This window comes from Acomys minous (genome assembly GCF_964271855.1).
Source record: "Acomys minous genome assembly, chromosome: 19".
Lineage (NCBI taxonomy): Eukaryota > Metazoa > Chordata > Mammalia > Rodentia > Muridae > Acomys > Acomys minous.
This window is the reverse complement of record NC_140499.1, coordinates 44,105,867-44,126,870: the sequence shown is the minus strand read 5'-3', so window position 1 is coordinate 44,126,870 and position 21,004 is coordinate 44,105,867. Positions and strand designations below refer to the sequence as shown.

Sequence of the window (21,004 nt, the reverse complement as noted above, 5' to 3'; positions counted from 1 at the left end):
TGGGCATGGTGACATATGCCCATAATCCCAGCACTTGGGAGACAGAGGCAGGCGGGTCACTGTGAGTTCGAGGCGAGGCCAGCCTGGTCTACAAAGCAAGTCCAGGATGGCCAAGGCTACACAGAGAAACCCTGTCTCAAAAGAACGAAACAAAAGAATGTTTTGAAACTCAGGACAGGAAACTTGTCTGAAGTGGGAGGTATTAGGAGGAAGGCCAAGCTTAAATTCAAATTTTTTCTTTGATTAGATAGTCAAAACTAAGTTTGAGAAAAAAGATATCCTGGTGTGATAGCATATACAAGTAATGCCAGCCCTAGAGAGGCAGAGGCAGGACAATCAAGATTTCAGGCCAGTTTTGTCTCCATAAAAAGACTGAGGCCAGTCTGGACTACATGCAACACTAGGTCAACAAACAAAAATTTGGGTATTTCTCCTCCCTCAATAGGATTAATATCAATTTCAAAATAGTCATTTTCTTCAGACTCTCCAAGCTATAAGCCAGAATCTTCTGGAAATAAAAACATGTGCAAGAAGTCCTCCATGACTCACCGACCCACCCCCAACACACACACACACACACACACACACACACACACACACACACACACACACACGCACACACACACAAAGAGAGAGAGAGAGAGAGAGAGAGAGAGAGAGAGAGAGAGAGAAGAGAAAATAAATAAAAGGATGCTACTGTATTAATCCATTTTCTGTTACTTTCTTTTTGTTTTGTCTTGTTTTCAAGACAGGGTTTCTCTGAGGAGTCTTGGCTGTCCTGGTCACTTTGTAGACTAGGCTGGCCCCAAACTCACAGAGATCCACCTGCCTCTGCCTCCAGGAGTGCTGGGATTACAGGTGTGTGCTACCATATCCGGCTCACAGTTTTGAAGCGATTCAAATAGCACAATACTGACTCTGGTAAGCTCCCCTCTTCCACATGGCAGATGATGTAATGGGTGTGTGAGAAAGTCTTATGGTTAGACAGTCAACCAAACAAAATTGGCCAACCAGGCTTGTTCTTTTTTTTTTTTTTTTTTTTAACAACTCTCTTGTGAAGTATCAAAGGGTCCCACAAGAGCTATCTTATTCCTTTCCTAGGAACATTCCTCTGAGGCTGTGGTCAAGCGTTAATACATGAACATTTGGCAAACTACAGTGATTGCCTGTGACTCCATTTTTCTCTCCAGAAAGACGCAGTCCAACTGTAACAAGCACAAATTATATCTTAGTAAGATGTAGCCATGTATAAAATGCCTTCTTCCCTTTACTTAATACTATGTACCATTTTCATTTTGCTCTAGTAATCACAAGAACCCTTCTTCTGACCATTTCTCTCTCTCTCTCTGTCTCCCTCTCTCCCTACCAGAATTTTCTTACCTTAAATCTACCTTCCTTTTTTTTTTTTTTTTTCATTTTATTTTTGAGACAGGGTCACTACAGCCTAGTCTCACCTAGAACTCAGACTTCCAAGTGCTGAGACTACAGACATGATGTGCCACACTTAGGTCTCATCGGTTTGCTTTGGGACACAGGGTTCTCAATGTATCCAGACTGGCTTTAGAATTCTTCCCGAGTCTCCCAAACCCTGAGACTGTAGCATACACCACCATACCTAGTCGTATTTGTAAATATACTAGTGCTCCAACATGTCAACACAGTGTCACCTGAAGTAAATGACTCTCTAGAGACTCAAAATATATGAGGGAGAGGCTCTCCAAGCATGAGGACTTGAGTTTGATCCCAGCAAAGCCAGTCTAGGAATGCATGCCTGTCATCCCAGCACTGGGAGATAAAGGCAGCAGGACCCTGAGATGACAAGCCAGCACACGGTTCAGTTGGGAAATCCTGTCTCAGGACCGTAAGGCAGAGAGCAATAACAATGCGGGACATCTTTCTCTGTCCTCGTTTGCACAAGGATATGCATACCTGGATATGTCCCTGCGCCACATACCCGCCCCCAAACACGCACACAATGAACTTCATCTAAATTTTAAGATCTGAATTCAACTTACATTCACGTTAACCTTCAGTGTGAATTACTTCCAAAGGGCTCATTTGCCAAGGATAGAAAATAGCAAAGACTTATTTGAAAGGCACTATTCTGTGTCCAAAGGCTTTTGTTTTGGTCATTCCTCCCATTATAACTAATCTTCAAGTTACTCCTAAAGTCCTGTAGTTCTCTTTATCCTGAAAGAACTCAGTCCTTTATCCTGTCGAAACTTTTCTATTATACTTTTCAAAACACTTTAAGTGTTTATGGAACATTTGTATCTTAAGCATTCATTTCTGCACGTGGTTCTGCCCAAACAAAATACGCCAGAAAGAACCAAACACCAGAAGTTCCCAAAGGGGTTTCTTCTAATAGGGACTCTTGACAAGTTCAAACACATTCAACCTCCCCGCTCCTTACTTCTGACTCTGAACTGCTCTTGCTTCACAAAATCGCACACATTTGAGGAACTAGTAGTTGGTAAACACACACACACACACACGTTTGTTTTTAGACAGAATATTATGATGTAGCTCAGGCTGCCCTCAAATCCCCCAGACATTCACCTGCCTCTGCCTCTGCCTCCCAAAAGCTGGGTTTAAATCGTGGACCACTATGCTTGGCTTAAATATAATTTTGAATACTCCTCACTCTCTTTTCTGAGCCAAGGGCCTCAAGCGTACTTAGCTTCGCCAAGGAGTTGTATCTCTGTACTTCTTATCTTGAGATGCACACGAAGGTGGGGGGGGGGGGCGGGAGGGGAGAAGAGGGGGCGGGAGGGGGGAATGGGGGCGGGCGGTTGTCACTAAACTGCTCAAAGTGGCTTTGAATTTTCTAGTTCGGGCAGGCCCTGCGCTAGCTAGCTGCTCCCGGTCACGCACAGTTGCTAAGGTTACAAACCGCGTCACCAGCCTGTCATCAGTCCTGACCTCTTCTGAAAAAAAAAATTGAGAGGTTCTTTTTTTATCTGTTTTACTTCCGCCTTTGGTTACAATGTTCCTCGTTAAGACAGTATATTTGGGATTAGCTTCCTTTATCAACAGTCACAATGTTGCATTAGCTACGTCAAGGATCCTAGTCTGGCTCTCTACATATTAATACTTGGTGACCAATCAGTTTAACTTCCCAAGACGAGCTACCCAAAAAGGGAGTATTACGGAAGGATCAATTCTTCCTAAGTTTCTACCTGTTGCGGGCACTTGGTCAGAGGCCCCTTTCCTTTTCCTTCTCTGTCCCTCTCGCTTTCCCTTGAGTTTTCGGAATGCGCGTCACCCTAGTCAGTCCTAGCCCTGACACACTGGCCCTAGGACAGTATGTAATTCCCAGAACAGGGCTAAAGGTTTAGGACCTTGTGTGGAACTTAGACACCTCTTTGCCTTCCAAAGTGAATGAAGCGCTAAAGTAATACCTGATGAGAAAAGAACGAATCCAGAGCCCCAACATCCAAGGCTACCCCGATAGCCGTGCCACCATAACCAGGAAGACTATACACCCTGCCCTTCCTCGCCCGCTCCCGGGTCTGCTTGTCTTTGGCCGCCTGGGGTTTCTCCCTCCGCGCGTGGCCACACCCCTCCGCCCGGGTCCTTTCCTGCCCCGGACTCTCCCTTCCCCTTTCCTTTCGCTCTTCCGCCCCCCGCTCTCCATCGCGCCTTCTGATTGGCCAAGCGCGCCGGAGCCCGGCCGGCCAATCGGCGAACCGGTCTGGCGGCGATGGGCGTGGCCGCAAAGCCGGGCCCTCAGATCGAGGCTGCCTCCCCCCCTCTCAGCCGGCAGCACATTCCGCCGCCGTTGCCGCCGCCGGCCCCGGGCTTGTCTTCGCCGGAGCTGCTGTGGTACCCGGACTCGGGGCAGGAGAGGGCGGCCGGGGAGCGGAGGCCGCGGAGGCCGGGCGAGAGGAAAGGAGCGGACGGGCGGGCGGCGCAGGCGGCGGCCGGCTTCCTGGGAGCGTCGGTGCGGCGCGGTGGTTGGGGCGGATCCCGCGGGGCCCGGGCTGGGGGGGGAGAGTCGCCGGCCCGGCCATGGCGGACAACGAGAAATTGGACAACCAACGGCTCAAGAATTTTAAGAACAAAGGCCGCGACTTGGAGGTACAGTGGGGCCCGAGGCCTCCGGCCCCGGTGGGACTCGGGGTGCGTGTGGAGTCGGGCGGGCGCGGCGGCCGGCATGGCGCTGGGCGGGCGGGCGGGCGGCCGTGACGCGGGCGCCGCGCCGGGAAGTTTGTGCCGGGCCTGCTCCGCCTCCGCCGGCGACAGCGCCCGGGCCCTCCGGGCGCGGCCTAGGCCTGCCCCGCTGAGCCGGCCAGACGGCGGGTGCGGGCGGCTGGAGTGTCGGCCCGTGGCGGAGGCCCGGTAGCGGCGGAGGCTCTCGTTCTGCTCCGGCCCCGACGCCAGGCGTCGCCGGGCGGAGGGCGATGTAGGGAGCCAGCGGCGACCTCGTAACTTCTAGGGGCCAGAGACGCCTCCACTTGCAGGCGTTTTTTCCTTTTTGTTTTGTTTTGTTTTGTTTTTTTCTGATCGCCTAGACTCCGGTTTTACCCCAACGTCCAAACTACAGGAGTCAACTTCTCTGTTGAAAAAGACACCCCCGCCGCGAGAGGCTTCCTGGTGATGCTAACAGTGCCTTCCAGCGGCCTGGGTTTCACTCTGGTCCTAGCTGAGTCAAGATATGTCTCACGATGTGCCCTTTTCCAGTCAAAGGACCAACATCCCCCCCACCCCCCCAACCCCTTTACTTGAGCCTGTCTGCAGACCTCTTTACTCCTCTCCTGAGAAGAGATCATATAGCTTACATTCTTAGAAAGTCCAAATGGTTTTACAAAGCTGTCATCCTCTATAGTACCTTTTCCTCCACCTCCTGGTGGTGGTGTCGGTGAAGAATCCGGTGGGCTGTGTACTGACACCATCACATATTACTTTAAAGGGGGAAAGAAGGCTTCATTGTCTTAGACACAGCTGCTTCCAAGGTTCGATGTATTAAACACACAGATTCTCCCCATTGTGATTTTTTTTAAAAAATAAACTCTTTCCTTCAGTTTTGGGTTGTTTTTTTTTTTAACACAAACCATTCTGAGTCGAGTTTAGCTTTTATGAGAAAGTGGGAAAGTGTGTTATCCCCCTATATGTTTTTGTAACTGATGTTAATACTGCTGTTTCTGAATTTGAGTATTTGCTTGAGTGAGATAGCAACTTTTGTTTACTTTTCACAGTGCCATTCAGTCTTTTCATGTAGTTCGTTCTGTTTTAGGGTGTATGTCCCAAGGTCTGTGTGGACTGTTCAGAGATTGTTTGAAGGTTAATGAAGCTTATTTTTTGTGATCAATTTTTATATTAGAAGAAATTTTAAGTCTTTAAGATTTATGTGTAGAGGTGTTTTGTCTGCATTTGTGTGTATGTGCATCGTGTGTGTGTGTGTGTGTGTGTGTGTGTGTGTGTGTGTGTGTGTCTGGTGTCCAAGGAGACCAGAGGAGAGTGTCCAATCCCCTGGAACTGGAGCTAATAGTTGTGAGCTGCTATGTGGGTGCTTGGAACTTAACCACTGAGCCATTTCTTTGGCTCCCGAATTACTCTTTATTGGAGTAATATACTTTTTACTTACGTTCACAAGAGTCAGCCTTTTAAATGTATATAATTCATAGTTGTCATTAAATTTACATGTGGAACGATTTTTTTTTACTAATACAAATATTTAGAATGAGAAAATCATGTTAGGAAACTACAAAACTGATAAATACCACAAAGTTAGAAATTTCAGAAAAAAAACAGGTAACCAGCCAACCTCTCTAATTCTTTTCTTTTGCTACCTATTTCTAGCAGGTTCCTTGACATGTGATTCACACACTATGCAATTCACCCGTGTAAAGTATTTTTTAGTGTGTTCACATAGTTGTACAATGAGCACCAAAGCCAATCTTAGTATATTTACTACTTCCTAAAGAACCTCTGATATAAGTCATTAGCAGTGACTCTTTTTCTCAGCTATTGCAGCCTAAAACAATGTTTTCACTGCCTTTTTGGAATGGTTCCTATAAATGGAATATAAATCTTACGATATTTTGTGACTGACTGCCTTGAAGGCTCATCCTTGCAGTAACAAGAGTGTTTCTTTCTTAGGTCTGAATAATATTCTTGCCTGTAGTTATACCACAGTGAGTTCATCTTGGTGGACACATGGTTAACCCTTTTGCTTATTTTTATTACAAACCTAGAATGCTAGGTGATACTGAAAATTTACATCTAACTTTTTATAGGGTTGCCAGACTTCCATTCTCCCTTTCCACCCCCCCTCTTGTTCTTTTCTTTTGGCAGGGTCTTACTATATAGCTGTGGCCCAGAATAATCTTACACTCTGAATCTTTCTCGCTCATCCTCCTGAATGCTAAAATTGCAGGTTTGTGACACTTTGTCCATCCTGCCACATTGTTTTTTTTGTTGTTGTTGTTGTTGGGTTTTTTTTGTTGTTGTTGTTTTGTTTTTTGAGACAGGGTTTCTCTGTGTAGCCTTGGCTGCCCTGGATTCACTTTGTAGACCAGGCTGGCCTCGAACTCACAGCAATCCACCTGCCTCTGCCTCCCGAGTGCTGGGATTAAAGGCGTGCACCACCACGCCCGGCTGTTTTGTTATTTTTTTAATGTGGCATTATCACTGCTTCTCTCCCCCAAGTGCTGTGATTGTGTCACCCTACCCTGTTTTAAAGTTATCTTTTTAAAAAGTTTACCCTTATGGGCTGGAGAGATGGCTCAGTGGTTAAAATCACCACCTGCTCTTCCAGAGGTCTTGAGTTCAATTCCCAGCAACCACATGGGGGCTCACAACCTTCTATAATGTGATCTGATGCCCTCTTCTGGCCTGCAGGTGTACATGCAGGCAGAGCATTGTATACATAATAAATAAATCTTAAAACAAACAAAAAAATCCCAAAATATTAAAAAAAAAAAAAAGTTTACCCTTACTATGTATTCGTTGCCACTGTAGACTAATGGGTTAAATACTGAATTTATATAGCTACTATGATAGGTAATTTAAAATTATATAAAAATGCATATTAGACATGTTTTGTGATCATAGTCTCTATATCCACTCTCTAGTGGCTGAATCCATGTATGTGCATTGGAAATTATAATATTTTCATTTTCCTACCTACAAATATGTCATGATTAAATAAACATTATTTTATTTCTGTGACTTACTCAAAATACATAAATGGGGGGTGTTCAATGGTGACTCATTGGGTTTGATCCCCAGTACTGTAGGAGAAAACAAAAACTTCTGAAAGTCGTGTGTACTTGTAATGAGACAAGTACATGTCTTCTTATGTTTTTTATTGATTCTAGACAGTCTGTTGGATTTGTTACATACATGCCTGTATCTTTCCAAAGCCCTGTATGTACATTTTCTCCCCTCCAGATATAGTTACATATACAATGTATTTAGACTATGATATAGTTACTGCTTTGTGTTACATATGTAGTGTATGTGAAATATAACAGACACTAAGAAAATAATGCTTTTTGGGTTGAGTCTTAAGGTTTATGTTTTGGGGGAGGCAGGGCTATTGCTGTACAGCAAGAGTTAGCCTAGTATGTCCTAAGTGCCATTTTAACATTTAATCTGTGCCTTAGAAATGAAATATTTCACATATATGATTCTTACTATTTAAAATCCAGTTTGTATCTTACCATTACAGTATTTCTCTGTTTAGACCAGCTGTATCCTAAGTGCTTATTAATTTCAGGTGGATGGTAGCTACCTTATTAAACAGCATATGTGTAAATATACAACAGCATATAGAGGGAGGTAATTGTAACATTTTGGGGAGAAGTTGACTGGAAATAATAAATATTAAATCTACCAGTTTAATTTTACGTGATCTCTAAGTTGTGTGTAACCTTGGAAGAATATTTAAGTCTTAGGATTCTTTTCATCTACAAAACTGGTAGTGCCTGACTCTTGTTTGTATGAGTGCTGTAGACAGTAGTAGGTTGCCTGAGGAGTCACTACAATTTATCTTTTATGTTAGAGGGAGAGGGGAATCTCATAGGATTCAGTGTGATCTACTTTCTTGTTTTCTTATGTGCAGTCATTTGACTGTTTTTTAGCATTCCCCCCCCCCCCCCGTGTGAATATATAACTTATGTTACTTTGCACTTTATGTCACATTAAAGAGTCATTGTTGAGTTGTCTATTGGAGGGCTATTTGAGCACAATGATGTGATGTGACCCTTCTGAAGTCATAATTTTAAGACTCATAGGTTTCTATATAATACTCATTAGTTTCTTTCAGTATATCACTCCCCCCCCCCCAAAAAAAAAAGTCATGCTTTTTTGAAAGACAGAAGTCAAAGGAAGTGTTTGTATCTATTTGATTTGATGTTTGTTTGTTTGGTTATTTTGGTTTGGTTTAGTTTTTCAAGACAGGGTTTCTCTGTGTAGCCTTGCCTATTCTGGACTCACCTTGTAGGCCAGGCTGGCCTTGAACTCACGGAGATTACAGGTGTTTACAACTGTACCCTGCTTGAGTATCTACTTGAAATAATGTTTAAGGAATTACCAGATACCAGAGTGTGTCTTCTTCCCCACAGTGTGGTAGAGGATGGTCCAGTGCCAGTTGGAGGGTAGTAACATAAAGAAGGTAACATAAAGTATGATATAGGAAATGGCTAGTGACTAAACTGCCAGTGACATTTGTCAAGCAAATTCAGCTCATCTACTTGAAGTTTGATAGTAGAGAGGAACTCTTTCGTAGCATCTCTAATAAGCTTTCAAAGTTTTTATAAGCATTCTAAAAGTTTGCAGGATGAAATAGAGTATAAAATATGTTAGAGAAGTAATTGGATCTTGTGAAAACAACTTAGGCTAACTATGAGTACTAAAATACCACATAATTCTGAGTATAAAATATGTAGCCAGGCTGGAAAGGTTTAATAAAGGTGATGGGCTGCTTTGGTTTTGGAACTAGCTGTGTTCACTCAAAGTGTATAGAGTGAAAAACATTGCTAAGCTATTAAGTCTTATTAACTTTAGAGACTGACCTTTCTCATCACAAATCTTGGAACATATTTACTGTGCTTAAAATAACTACTGTCTATTCTTTAAATAATAGTTCAAGCATGAAACAATATGAGACATCTGATAGAAATATCACTAGGATTTAAATATTTCTTTAGCTTCCTATATCAGTTTCTCTGGTTTATAAGACAACTGACTTTAGAATTGCTTCATTGATATTTTTCTTAAAATACCAAGATGTCCTTGCATTTCATGGTTTACTAGTATGCCAAATGGTGTACTAGTATACACTATTGAGAAGAGTATATGAGTGATTTTGAGAGTGAAAAGCTTTAGGAAAAATACATAGGCAGTGTTTGTTTGGCTTAGCTTTTGTAGACAGTCGAGTCCAAGCTCTTGTGCTTTCTAATATAGTCATTTGTTTGGGAGTGTTTTTATTTTTGAGACAGAATCTCACTGTGTAGCCCCTAGCTGGCCTGGAATTTGCTGTGTAGACCAGATTGGCCTTGACCTCACAGAGCTCTATCTACCTGCCTCTACCTTTGAAGTCCTGGAATATGCACCACTACATCTATACCCTTAATATAGTTTTTTGGGTTTTTGTTTTTTAGTATTTTTTATTTTGTGTGCATGAATATTTTAGCTGCATATGTCTGTGTACCACATGTGTGCCTGTTGTTTGCCAGGGCTAAAAAAGGGTGTCATATCCCCTGGATCTGGATTTACAGGTGATTGTGAACTACCATGTGGGTGCTAAGAATCAAACCTGGGTCCTGGGAGACCAACTTAGTTATTGAGGCATGTCTCCATCTCCATAGGTAGTTATTTATCCTGGACAGTGGTTGTGGGTTCTTAAACTATTTGCAGTGTTCTCTGGGGTAGTGGACATTCACTTAGGCCTGCGCTGAATGAGAATGCATAATCACAATTTGACAGACGTTGCTGATTTGATGCCTCTGGTTTAGTTTTGGCACAGAAATAGGAAGATACTGAGCACCTAAAGGAACTTTATGAGGAACATAAAGTGTGTTCACCAATTTATCTCAGTCTTAGAAATTAAAGAAATTTGTGCTTCTGACTTAACAATTAAGGTGTATCAAAGTCTTCTGTCCTTTTACCCTCTGAGACAGGGTTTCTCTGTTCCTAGACCCACCTTGTAGATCCGGTGGCCTTGAACTGACAGCAGTCCGCTTGCCTCTGCTTCCCAGAGTGCTGGGATTACAGGCGTGTGCCTGGCTGTCTTCTGTATTTTTAATACTATATCCTATCTTATGTTTTTCCCAGCCTAAGGCAGATCTCAAATTTGATCAAAAGGTTTTGTTTGAAGCAGTAGTAGTATATTGTAAAGGTTAGGCATTACTGTTCCTTTCTGCACAGAGATTTTTGGAGTTTTATATCATTTGTGAACTTTTAATACTAAAAACACACCTGCTTTCCCTTAGATTTGGTAAAGTCAGTGTTCAGGGAGACTCCCTTAATCTGCTAGACACTACTGTGAGAATAATCCTTTGAGTGGCACCTACAAAATTCAACAGAGCTGTGTGTGGCATGGTGGCACAGGCTTCTTGGAATCCCATATAAAAGTTTAACGTTTTCAGTAGTCAAGCTGCTCACATTACCAGCAAATGTCTATGACCTGAAAATTATGGCTGTTAACCAGTATGAATTAAAAATATTTTCTGAGGTGAGAACAATGGCTCAATGTCTGATCCTTTACCTGGTTTAGTTGCGGTTACCTCACATCCATTTGTAACTCTAGTCCCGGGAAATCTTTTCTGGACAGGCTAGGCTGAGGCAGGACAATTACTATTGAGTTTTAAGTCAGTCTGATCTATAGTAAGACCAGGGAGGAAGAGAAGAAAGGGAAAAAAGAACAGTATGCGTTTTAGCTCAAAAATCTGTACATGTTTGGGATTTGAGACTCATTGAAGATTCTTTCAATATTTTCCAGTTTGGAAACTAAAATCAGTATTTTTTTTTTTAGGGTGTTTTTGTGTTTTGTTTTTTGAGGCAAGATTTCTTTTTGTAGCCGTGGCTATAGACCAGGCTAACCTTGGACTCATAGATCCACCTGCCTCTGCCTCCCAAGCATTGATATTAAGCCCATGCGCACCTAAAATTGATACTTTTAATATATTGAGCTGGAGAGATAAGTCAGCAGGCAAAAGTGTTTGCCACCAAGCCTGACGAACCTGGGTTCAATCTCTGGGACCTCATGTGGGGGAAAAGAGACGACCTAGCCCTTCCAAGTTAACTTGTATGAATATAAAAAATTTAGTGCAAATAACTTGGCTTCCCCCAAACCAAAATTATTTAATGAAAAGGATGTTCATATTTAACATTTTTTCCATATCTTTGATATCTGGTTTAAGAGAAGACAGCTGAGTGGGGAGGTGGTGGTGCACGCCTTTAATCCCAGCACTTGGGAGGCAGAGGCAGGTGGATCTCTGAGTTCCAAGATAGCCTGGGCTTAAACAGAGAAACCCTGTCTTGAGAGAGAGGGAGGAGGGAGGGGGGAGCTGAGAGCGCGCAAGAGACGAATTCCATATAAATTCCTGAATTTAGCATACAGATGAGTAAAAAAAAAAAAGCAAGATACTTTTTTGGGTTTTTTGGTAGACCAGGCTGGCCTGAGCTCACAGAGATCTTCCTGCCTCTGCCTCCCCGAGTGCTGGGTAAACCGATGTGTGCCACTGCCTGGCTTTTCAGGATACATAATCAAGGATACTTACAGTATAGCTTCAGGGATGATTATTAAATTAAGATTGGTTGAATGGTTGAATCTGAAGCCATATCAATATACTCCTTACATTGTTAGGCTAAGATATTGATTGAACCACAGACACTAGTCTTACTTATACTTCCAGTATATTTATTTGTGGTTTTGTTACATGAATTATTTGGAAAGCATTCTACTGACTAAACCAAACTGAAGTTTTTCAGATCTTCAAATGATGACATGGTTTGTTATGAAATGAAAAGATTTTCTCCCAACCTAAAAAGAGTATTGGGGGGGGGGGGAAGGAAGAGAAAATTCACAATTGCTATTAGTACAATTCAGAAAAATCACTAGTGTTGGAAACATGTCAAGCTTATGGTGGTGAACACAGTTTTCTAAAACTAATTTTTACTTGAAAGCCCAAATTTTAATCATTAACAGTAAATACTGTAAATTGTTTGTCTTTAAGCCATAGGCTTACTTTGCTCATTTAAAACAAAACAAAAATCTGCCAGACACTGAACCAAAATAACCATAATTTCTGTCATTAAGTAAAAATGCTCTTTCTTGGGAAAAAAAAGGTTAGTTAACTCACAACCTAAGTATTCCAAGTTCTGTTTCTACATCTGATTATAGAAGTTACATATTGCTGTAGGAGTGATTTATGTATGCTCCTGTTTTCTCACATAATTAGAAAGAAAAGGTCATATTTAACTGATAAATGTTCTGTGTGTGAGTTAGTTTGAGGCAGGGTCTCTCACTGTGTAGCCTTGGCTGGCTTGTAACTTGCCATGTAGCCCTTACTTGCCTAGAACTCATAAGGTAGACTAGGCTGTCCTTACAGCCCAAGTGCTGATATTAAAGGTTGCACTACTATGCCTGGCATGTATGTCTGTGCACTATGCATGTCTGGTGCTGCTGAAGGCCAGAAGAGAGTGTTGATCTCCTGAGACCAGAGTGGCAGATGGCTTTAAGTAGCTGTGTGGGTGCTGAGAGTTGAACCCAGTTGTCTCGAAGAGTAGCCAGAGTTCTTCATTGCTGAATCATCCCTCCAGCCCCAAGGACATTCTTCATAACTTGCCCTAACTGAAATACAGTGACACCATTACAGTATAATGCTGTTTTATCTTAATCCATGCTAGTGCACTATCAGTTTTATAACCCCCTTGCATCAGTGTAGTATTAACAGACATATGTACACCCACACACCAACACATACATTATTAATGTGTGCTTTGTCAAGAAGATAGTTTTGACCTTAAAAATTCTTTTAAAATGTCTCAGGACCTGTGGCCCCATGGACCATACTTTAATAATCACATTTGTAGTTTATTAACATTGCTTTGTTACAAATAACTGCCACTTACAATTACTATAGACTCTTAAATTTGTTTTTTACCTTTATTGTATGTGTGTGAGTACATGTATACATGGACACAAGTTTGCCATAGCAGGCATGTGAGATCAGTGGACAATTAGAAAGAGTTGATTCTGTCTTTCTACCAGGTTGGTTTGGAAATAAGACTCAGATCATCAGACTTCTTGTTTGTTGTTGATGTTGTTGTTGTTGTTGTTGAGACAGGGTTTCTCTGCTGTCCTGGAATTTACTCTGTAGAACCTCCTGCCTCTGCCTCACCAAGTGCTGGGATTTAAATGAGTGTACTACCACCCCCACCTGGCTTAATGCTTTATGTAGGTTTTGTTGTCGCTCCCCCACAGATTGTAAATTTAACCAGAAAACAGGTCTTTTGTTTATGTGTATGGGTGTTTTGCCTGCATCTATGTCTGTGTACCACATGTGTGCAGTATCTGCAGAGGTCTGAAATAAGCATCAGATTGCCTGGGACTAGAGTTACAGATGGATGTGAAAGCCCATGTGAGTGAAAGGAATTGAACTGGATAGAAGATCAGCCAAGTGCCTTAACCACTGAGCTGTCTCTACAGCACTAGAAAACACTTCCAAATCACACTGTGTAGTAGCCATAATGATTTTCAGGTCAAAAACATTTGCTGGTAATATGAGTAGCTTGACTATTGAAAATTAATTAGTAACAGAACAAAATTTGATTGCTTGCCACTTTACCATAAATTTAATTTACTTTAAACTTAATGTAAACTCTGTGTGATATGCACACGTATAATCTCAGCACTCAGGAGCCCAGAGACAGGAGCATAGTGAAGCCAACATGGTATACACAGTAAGACCCTGTCTTGTTGTTTTGTTTTTAACTTGTAAGATGAATGTAAATTACATTTTACTACGAACTTCATTGAATTTTTATTAACAAAAGTAAAAATACAGTGTTCTCTAATTTGATTATGGACATATGTTCTAATACTAAAAAGCAAATTTTCTTGTTATCTACTGAGTGTATCCTAGGCATCATGCCCTCTGTTATGATGGGGCTGTATCTCTTGAACCAAAACAGTCTTCCTCCCTCTTACAAAAATGGAGTCTTGGTGTCCTTCTGTTATTGCTCTCCTAACTGAATGTGTCAGCTGGCCCTGTCATTGCTCCCAATGCCTGCTTTGGTTTTAATGGTATGTTTGAGGTTCCCCCAAGTAGCAGTTCCATTAATCTGTTTGGGAGTTGTACCCCGGTATCCCTACATTGAGTGGTTTCTGTGTGGTCCTTGGAGATAGATGGCCTTGTTGCTGTTTGACCTGCCTCTTTAACCACTTTGAGCTTTTGGTAGTCCAGAAAAAGAACAATGTTGATCTGATATTTCCACATAGTTATGTCATACCTGGTTCTTCAGTAGATAGTGTGGAAACCCAACTCTGTTTTTGGCTCTCTGGTGGTTGGAAGGCTACTGTGGTCTTTTTGATGGTGTTAAAATTGAAAGTTGCAGAGTCGGCGTGGTGGTGCACACCTTTAATTCTAGTAGCACTTATCTCTGCGAGTTCGAGGCCAGCCTGGTCTACAAAGCAAGTCCCAGGACAGCCAAGGCTACACAGAGAAACCCTGCCCAATACTCCAAGCAGAAGGAGCTGTTTTAATAACAGACCCAGCTCCAAATAGTTCAAGCATAATGATTGATCCTGTTCTTATAATCAGATAAATCCAAAGCAACAGCTGGCATTTTGATTAGAGTCAGGGTCTAAGGATGACTGATGATATAAGTAACAGTATGGTTATACCCTCAATTATGACTCCTGTAAGAAGTTTTTTAAAAATCCCATTTACAAATAGGAAAATATAGCAAAACTGCTCTACATGTAATACACCAGATTTGGGAGATTTCTTTTTTTTTTTTTTTTTTTTTTTGCAAGTTTGGGGGGTAGGAATTAATGTTAATCTCTCAAGCAGGGTTTTATTTATTTATTTATTTTTAAGATATCAGCTAGACATCATCCAGATCGGTTTCAGAAGCTGTCTAGGATTTGCTCCCACAAGATTGCCCCCCTTCCCCACTTTTCATATGCTATTTTCAGGCACAGGTTGTAGCCTTCTGATTGATCTGTAAATTCAGATTTCCATGACTATCCTCCATTGGTTCAATTAGTTTGTTAAAGTAGCTCATAGAGTTCGCTCTCTTGCCCAGAGGTTGAGAGATAAAGATAAGGTTCTTCCCTGAGGCAGGGACAAAACTTAAGTAAGTGTAAGTGTAAAACTTAAGTGTAAGTCTTTGGGTTTGTTTAACAATTCTGCAAATAATACTAATGATCAAGTTAAGCCCCAAATCTCTAAGTATGTAATCATATGCCCAGCCACTGTCATACAAGCATTCTAGTGGCATTCTTTTTTTTTTTTTTTTTTTTTTTTTTGGTTGTTTGGCTGGTTTTTGTTATTTTGAGACAGGGTCTCTGCTTGCTGGGTTTAAAGGCACATGCCACCACTACTGGCTGGTATTCTTTTTGAGCAGTTTCCCTTTGTAACTCAGGCTGGCCTCCAATTTATAAACTTACGATGCCCCTACACCAGCCTCCAGGTTTTTAGGTTATAGGTGTGGTATATGCAATCATGCGTGGCTTCTAAAGACACTTTTATCTTGAAATTCCAAAGATTTTGGAAGATGTGTTGCAGTGGGTGGGAGGAGTACACAAATAGATATTCATAATGTCATTCTGTTAAATGTCTGGAATAAGTAACTGAAGGCAGAAAGTAATTACTGGTTGCTAAGGGTTAGGACAGAGGAAATGAGGAAAAGTGCTTTGGGTGTAGGGCTGCTGTTTGTGGTGATGAAAGTCACCTAGAGTTAGACGGTAGCAGTCATTATGAAAATATCCTACGTTGTATTTATTTAGGTGAGTAAACTGTATATAGTATGTGAGTTTTATTTATAATGGCATTAACAGTGATAACAAAGAAAAAATAATTCAAAGAATGCTTTGGAGTCATGACCAAATTTCTACAACCCAAAAGTCACAGTTGGATTTGTGCAAGCAGCTCTTTGTCACTGGTGTTTACTTATACCCTTCCCTTCGTTGCATGCATTTATTCTGCAGATATTTATTCCGCATCTGTGTCTGAAATTCTGTTATAAGCATGAGCTTAAAGCAGTGAACAGCATAGTCTTAATTCTTATTCTACCAGGTCAGATCTCTCAGAGCCCTGGGCTTAGGCTGAACATGTGGGAGTATTTGACTATTGTGAGCTAGAGTTGTAGTAAACTGCTTTGTTTCCTTAACAAACCTTCAGTTTGAAGGGAAAGAATCCTAAGTGTTTTCTATTTGTTAACTCTTCCCTTGAATAGAAAAGCTTGATCTCTAGAATTAGAAGACTAAGGATTACACCTCATTAGCCACAGATGATTAGGAAAGTGTAATGTTTTCAGCCTTAACTTCTGCATCTAAAAAATTAAAACCCCACCTTTGTGGGTACTTGTTTTGGTTGAACCTTTAATAACAAGAAACCCTCCTTTATTTAGATTAGGGTTAAGTGGGGTAGGTTATTAGGAAAGTTACCAGGCCAGTTCTCACATTATCTATGATACTAAAGGTAAGATTGTCTCTGTGAGAATTCATGAATTTTTACCACAGTGCTTGCCAGTTGCCAAATTAGGTACTAATTTTTTTTCCCTAGCTACTATCTTAGTCTTGGTATTAACATGTGTTAAGTTACTAAAGATAATTTAACTGAGCTTATAAAATCTGCCCAAGCTAAAGAAAATTGATCAATCTTCCTTCCTTCCTTCTTTCCATGGTCTGTTTATAGATAGGCTTTTTTGGTCCATAAATATGGCACCCTTCTCCTAATTCCCAACCAGGAACATCTTATGATATGGAAAGGTAGAAAGTCTCTTTTGGAAAGGGTTGCTATTATAATGATGTTTCATTCTTTTCTGTTCACTTGCTACAATGTTGCAGATTACTGTTGGCTCTCTACTGTCTGATCAGGCTGAGTACTCAGTGGTGAGTGCTTGCCTAGCTTAATTAGGGTCCTGGGTTTGTTTTTGTTTTGTTTTGTTTTCTTCGAGACAGGGTTTCTCTGTGTAGCCTTGGCTGTCCTGGACTGCTTTGTAGACCATGTTGGTCTTGAACTCACAGAGGTATGCCTGCTTCTGCCCCCATGAGTGCTTGGATTACAGGCCGTGCTTGCTGGCTTTAATAGCTTACTATGTGCCACATTTAGCTTCTGAATGCCCAATTGAAACCTTTAAGTTCTTCAGTTTTGGTCTTTATCTACTTTTCCTTCCTGTATCTTCTTTTTTCCTCTAGCTCTTAGACAACAATAGTCCTCTTCTTAAGGCCCTTCACACAAGCTACTTTAGCCGTCAGGGTGCTTTTTCTACCTCCCAAAACTCTGGTGCTTAAAGTTAAAGGAATTTGCATGCTTACTCTATGTCAGTGTCTCCCCAAATGCTGACCGTCTGTTCTGCCCATACCCTCCTTGAACTTTAGAGTTCAAGTGATCCTCTATCAGCCTCTTAAATAGCCAGGATGGATTACTGAGCCTGCCATAGAGTTGCCACTAAAGGAAATATTTTAGGGAATTAATTTATTCTTTTTTGAGATACGGTTTCACTAAGTTGTCCAGGCTGGCTTTGGATCTGAGATCATCTTGCCTTAGCCTCAGAAGTACCTGGATTAGAGTTGTATGCCACCATGCCTGAGTGAACATTTTATAAGAGAGAAAAAAATGTCAGTGGTCTGGTTAGGATTGATAATTAAATAAGATTTTTTAAAATTCAAGTTCATATTTTCCTCTTTGTGAGCGGGTAGTTCATAGCAATTTGATTTTCTTCTGACCCCCCCCCCCCAAATAATGTCTAGTGTCCCTCCTAAAGTTGGAAGTGATCTTTATTATTTAAAACAAAAGAGCTACAGAATTTACGGATGGATATCTATAGGGAGAACTTGGCCCTTGAACAAGCTGGGATTGCTTGGGTCCTGTGGCATGGCTCAGCAGCAAGCCTAATGACTGTGAGTTCCTACGAGGTTGAGCAGACAACCAATACCCACAAGTTGTGCTCTGATCTCCATACACATCCCTGCCATAGGCATGCGCATAGCACATACAAGTGTAATGTAAAGACTAAAGCATTAAGTTAAAGATCAACTTGGGCTGGGCGGTTATAGCACATGCCTTTAATCCCAGCACTCAGGAGGCAGAGGCAGGTGGATCACTGTGAGTTTGAGGCCAACCTGGTCTACAAAGTGAGTCCAGGACAGCCAAGGCCACACAGAATCCCTGTCTCAACCCCCCCCCCCAAAATCAACTTGGACACATTTTTAAAATAACAAAAAAGAAAATTGTGTTGGTAAAGTTATGGGGAATTTAGAATTCTTGTACACTATTGATGAGAATGAGAAGTTATGCATGTGCTTTGGAAAAGTGGTGTTCCTCAAACAAAATAGAATTAGATCTTGGATAGAAAAGTCGTTGTGTGTGGCAAAGAATATTGGACTTGATCCAGAATATCTGAGACTTGACATTCTTAAGAAAGTCACTTTGTCTCTGTGTCTCTCTAAAATGAAGTAATATAAAGCAAAAAGTTTTATTCTTTTCAGTTACAAAATCCTATAATGTTATCTAATTAACATTTTTCATTAAGAGGAGCTGGAGCGGTGACTGGTGATTAAGACCACTGGCTGCTCTTCCAGAACACTCAGGTTCAACTCACAGCACCCACATAGTGGCCCACAACCATCCATAACTTCAGTTCCAAGGTGGGCACCCTCTTCTGAACTCCATGAGCACCAGACATCAAAGTGGTGTACAGACCAACATGCAGGCAACACAGTCATACACGTAAAGTCATAATTTTTAATTAAATATGTTTTCATGTAAAAATAATGAATAGAAGCAGTTAGAAAGGAAAACACACTCTGATAAGGTCTCTAGGACACGTGACAGCCTCTTAGGAGCGAGTTCAAAGGGTTATTGAAGGAAATGACCAGCTTTGTCCAGGAACTTCAAAAACCATACTTGCAGGGACAAAATGCAGATTTTAAGGGGCTGAATGCAAAGCTTGAAGCCCAAGCAGGGAGACTGCAGAGGCAGCCATGAAATTCTCTCTTGCATGTTTGACAGTTGTCTGTTTCCTCCATCTGAGATATGAGGGTGGAGATGGCCCGTGAGATGAGAACAGCTAGAAGGGACACCTCAGAAAACCACTCCCTTAATCAGGGTGGCCTTTAATGCTTATATAAATGGGTCTGTTTTTGCTTCATTCTCTTTCCTTTTACCTTCATGCCTTTATTAATTTTATTATATCTGTTGATTGACAAAACAAAAGCAGGACTGAGAGAAGACACATTGCTGCTGCCCAGCTCTGAATATGTTAAAGCAATAGACAATACAATATATTTCTTTCATAAGAAAGCCACGAGTTTACTTTTATTTTGTTCTTGTAACATAGGAGGAAAGCATTCCTTAATATTTTGATTTTCATATTTTACCTTAAAAATTTTTTTAATGGCAGACTGTTTTTTGATGGGGTCTTGTGTAGTCCTTTTATCCTGGAGCTCTGTCTCTATGGGACCAAACTGACATCATCACCCTTGCAACAGTCCTCTTGCCTCCACCCTCTGAGTGCTGGGATTATGCCATCATGCCCGACTTTAACTTTTTGTTTAAGTGGGTGGATATTTTGATTGTTTCTTTGCTTTATGTTTATTTATTGTACATTTATGTGCACCATGTATGTGCCTAATGTTAGTGGAAGTCAGGAGATAGCATTGGATCCTTTGAAACTGCAGTTAGGGGTGGTTGTGAAACAGTACAGAAGCTGGGAACCAACCCTGAGTTCTCTGCCAATGCTCCTAGCCAATGAGTCATCTCTATTTCTAGGGTTTTGGTTTTTGTTTTTCTGAGGCAGCTTCAGAGTATTGCCCAGGCTAGCCTTTCTCTCACCTGTCTCATCCTTCCTAGTACTGAGATTATAGGCTTGAACAGTTGTGTCCAGTTTAACATTTTCTTTTTAAAGTAGAGTTGTTTTTCTCATCTAAGAATGCAGCAGATCAACAGAGAAATGAGATTCTTCCATAGTCTTGGGTTCTACTGACTTCCTTAATTTGATTAAATCTGATTTCATTTCCTAGTATAGTAACTTTTCCCACTGTTATTTCTCATGTGTTGAGTTTTCTTCAGTCATTTATAACAATTCCTCAACTTTTGTTTCTCCTGTTACAAACATGAAAAGTTTGAAGAAAGATGAACATTCTTGAAAGTAGTAGTTGGTCACTAATCTATTCATCCTACTTTGCTTAGCATAAAGCATTTCGTTGTTGTCCTTGGTTGGCCATTGCTTTCCTGTCACCTTTCCAGTTTCTCCAACAGCCGTCAGCATAGTATTTAAGGTTCCAAATACTGTTAAATGTCTACTTGGTGGTTCAGTGATGTCTACTGTGGGAAAAAACTCTCACTGTAACCCTTCCCTAAGAAAATTCAATGAGGAAATAGTTATTTTCAAACCATAGTTTAATTTCTCAGATAGTATTTATAGGTAGAGATATTAAAGTTCTAATTAGTGCTATTATTAGTGATAAGCAGCCGCTCTAAGTTCTTCTCTCTTAATAAAAATGAAAGGATACATGGAGCTGGAGTAAGCAAAGAGCTTATTCACTTCAGGAGGCTGTTTAACATAGATAAGTTTTAAAGCAGTATAGGAAATAGTTTTAAATACTATGCTTTGAACTGATCCATATTCAGAAACTTAGTCTGCCTTTGCTACTTGATTTACCGTATTAATTGGGCTAAATAACTTGTGCCCACCAAGTGTTTTTAGGTGGTAATGCTTATTTAGGATGAAACCTGCAATTAAAACAAAATTACTCGACTTCATAAAATTAATGCAGCTCTTGGCTTCCTCCTCTATCCTTCCTTTTGACGTTCTTCCCCAT

General features: G+C 41.1%; 1 protein-coding gene across 2 annotated transcripts in view; it reads left to right on the top strand.

Moving 5' to 3' along the window:
- KPNA4 (karyopherin subunit alpha 4) overlaps nucleotides 1-21,004 on the top strand; it is a 95,820-nt gene that overhangs the window by 28,963 nt on the left and 45,853 nt on the right. Inside the window, exon 1 of one of the 2 annotated variants that reach the window (XM_084768736.1) lies at nucleotides 3,697-4,080. The exons of the other annotated variant lie outside the window; for it this stretch is intronic. Within the exon in view, the coding sequence (XP_084624862.1) occupies nucleotides 4,012-4,080 (69 nt within the window). The 5' untranslated portion in view covers nucleotides 3,697-4,011. Of the gene's footprint in view, nucleotides 1-3,696; nucleotides 4,081-21,004 lie in introns of those variants that run through there. 2 annotated transcript variants of the gene reach the window in all.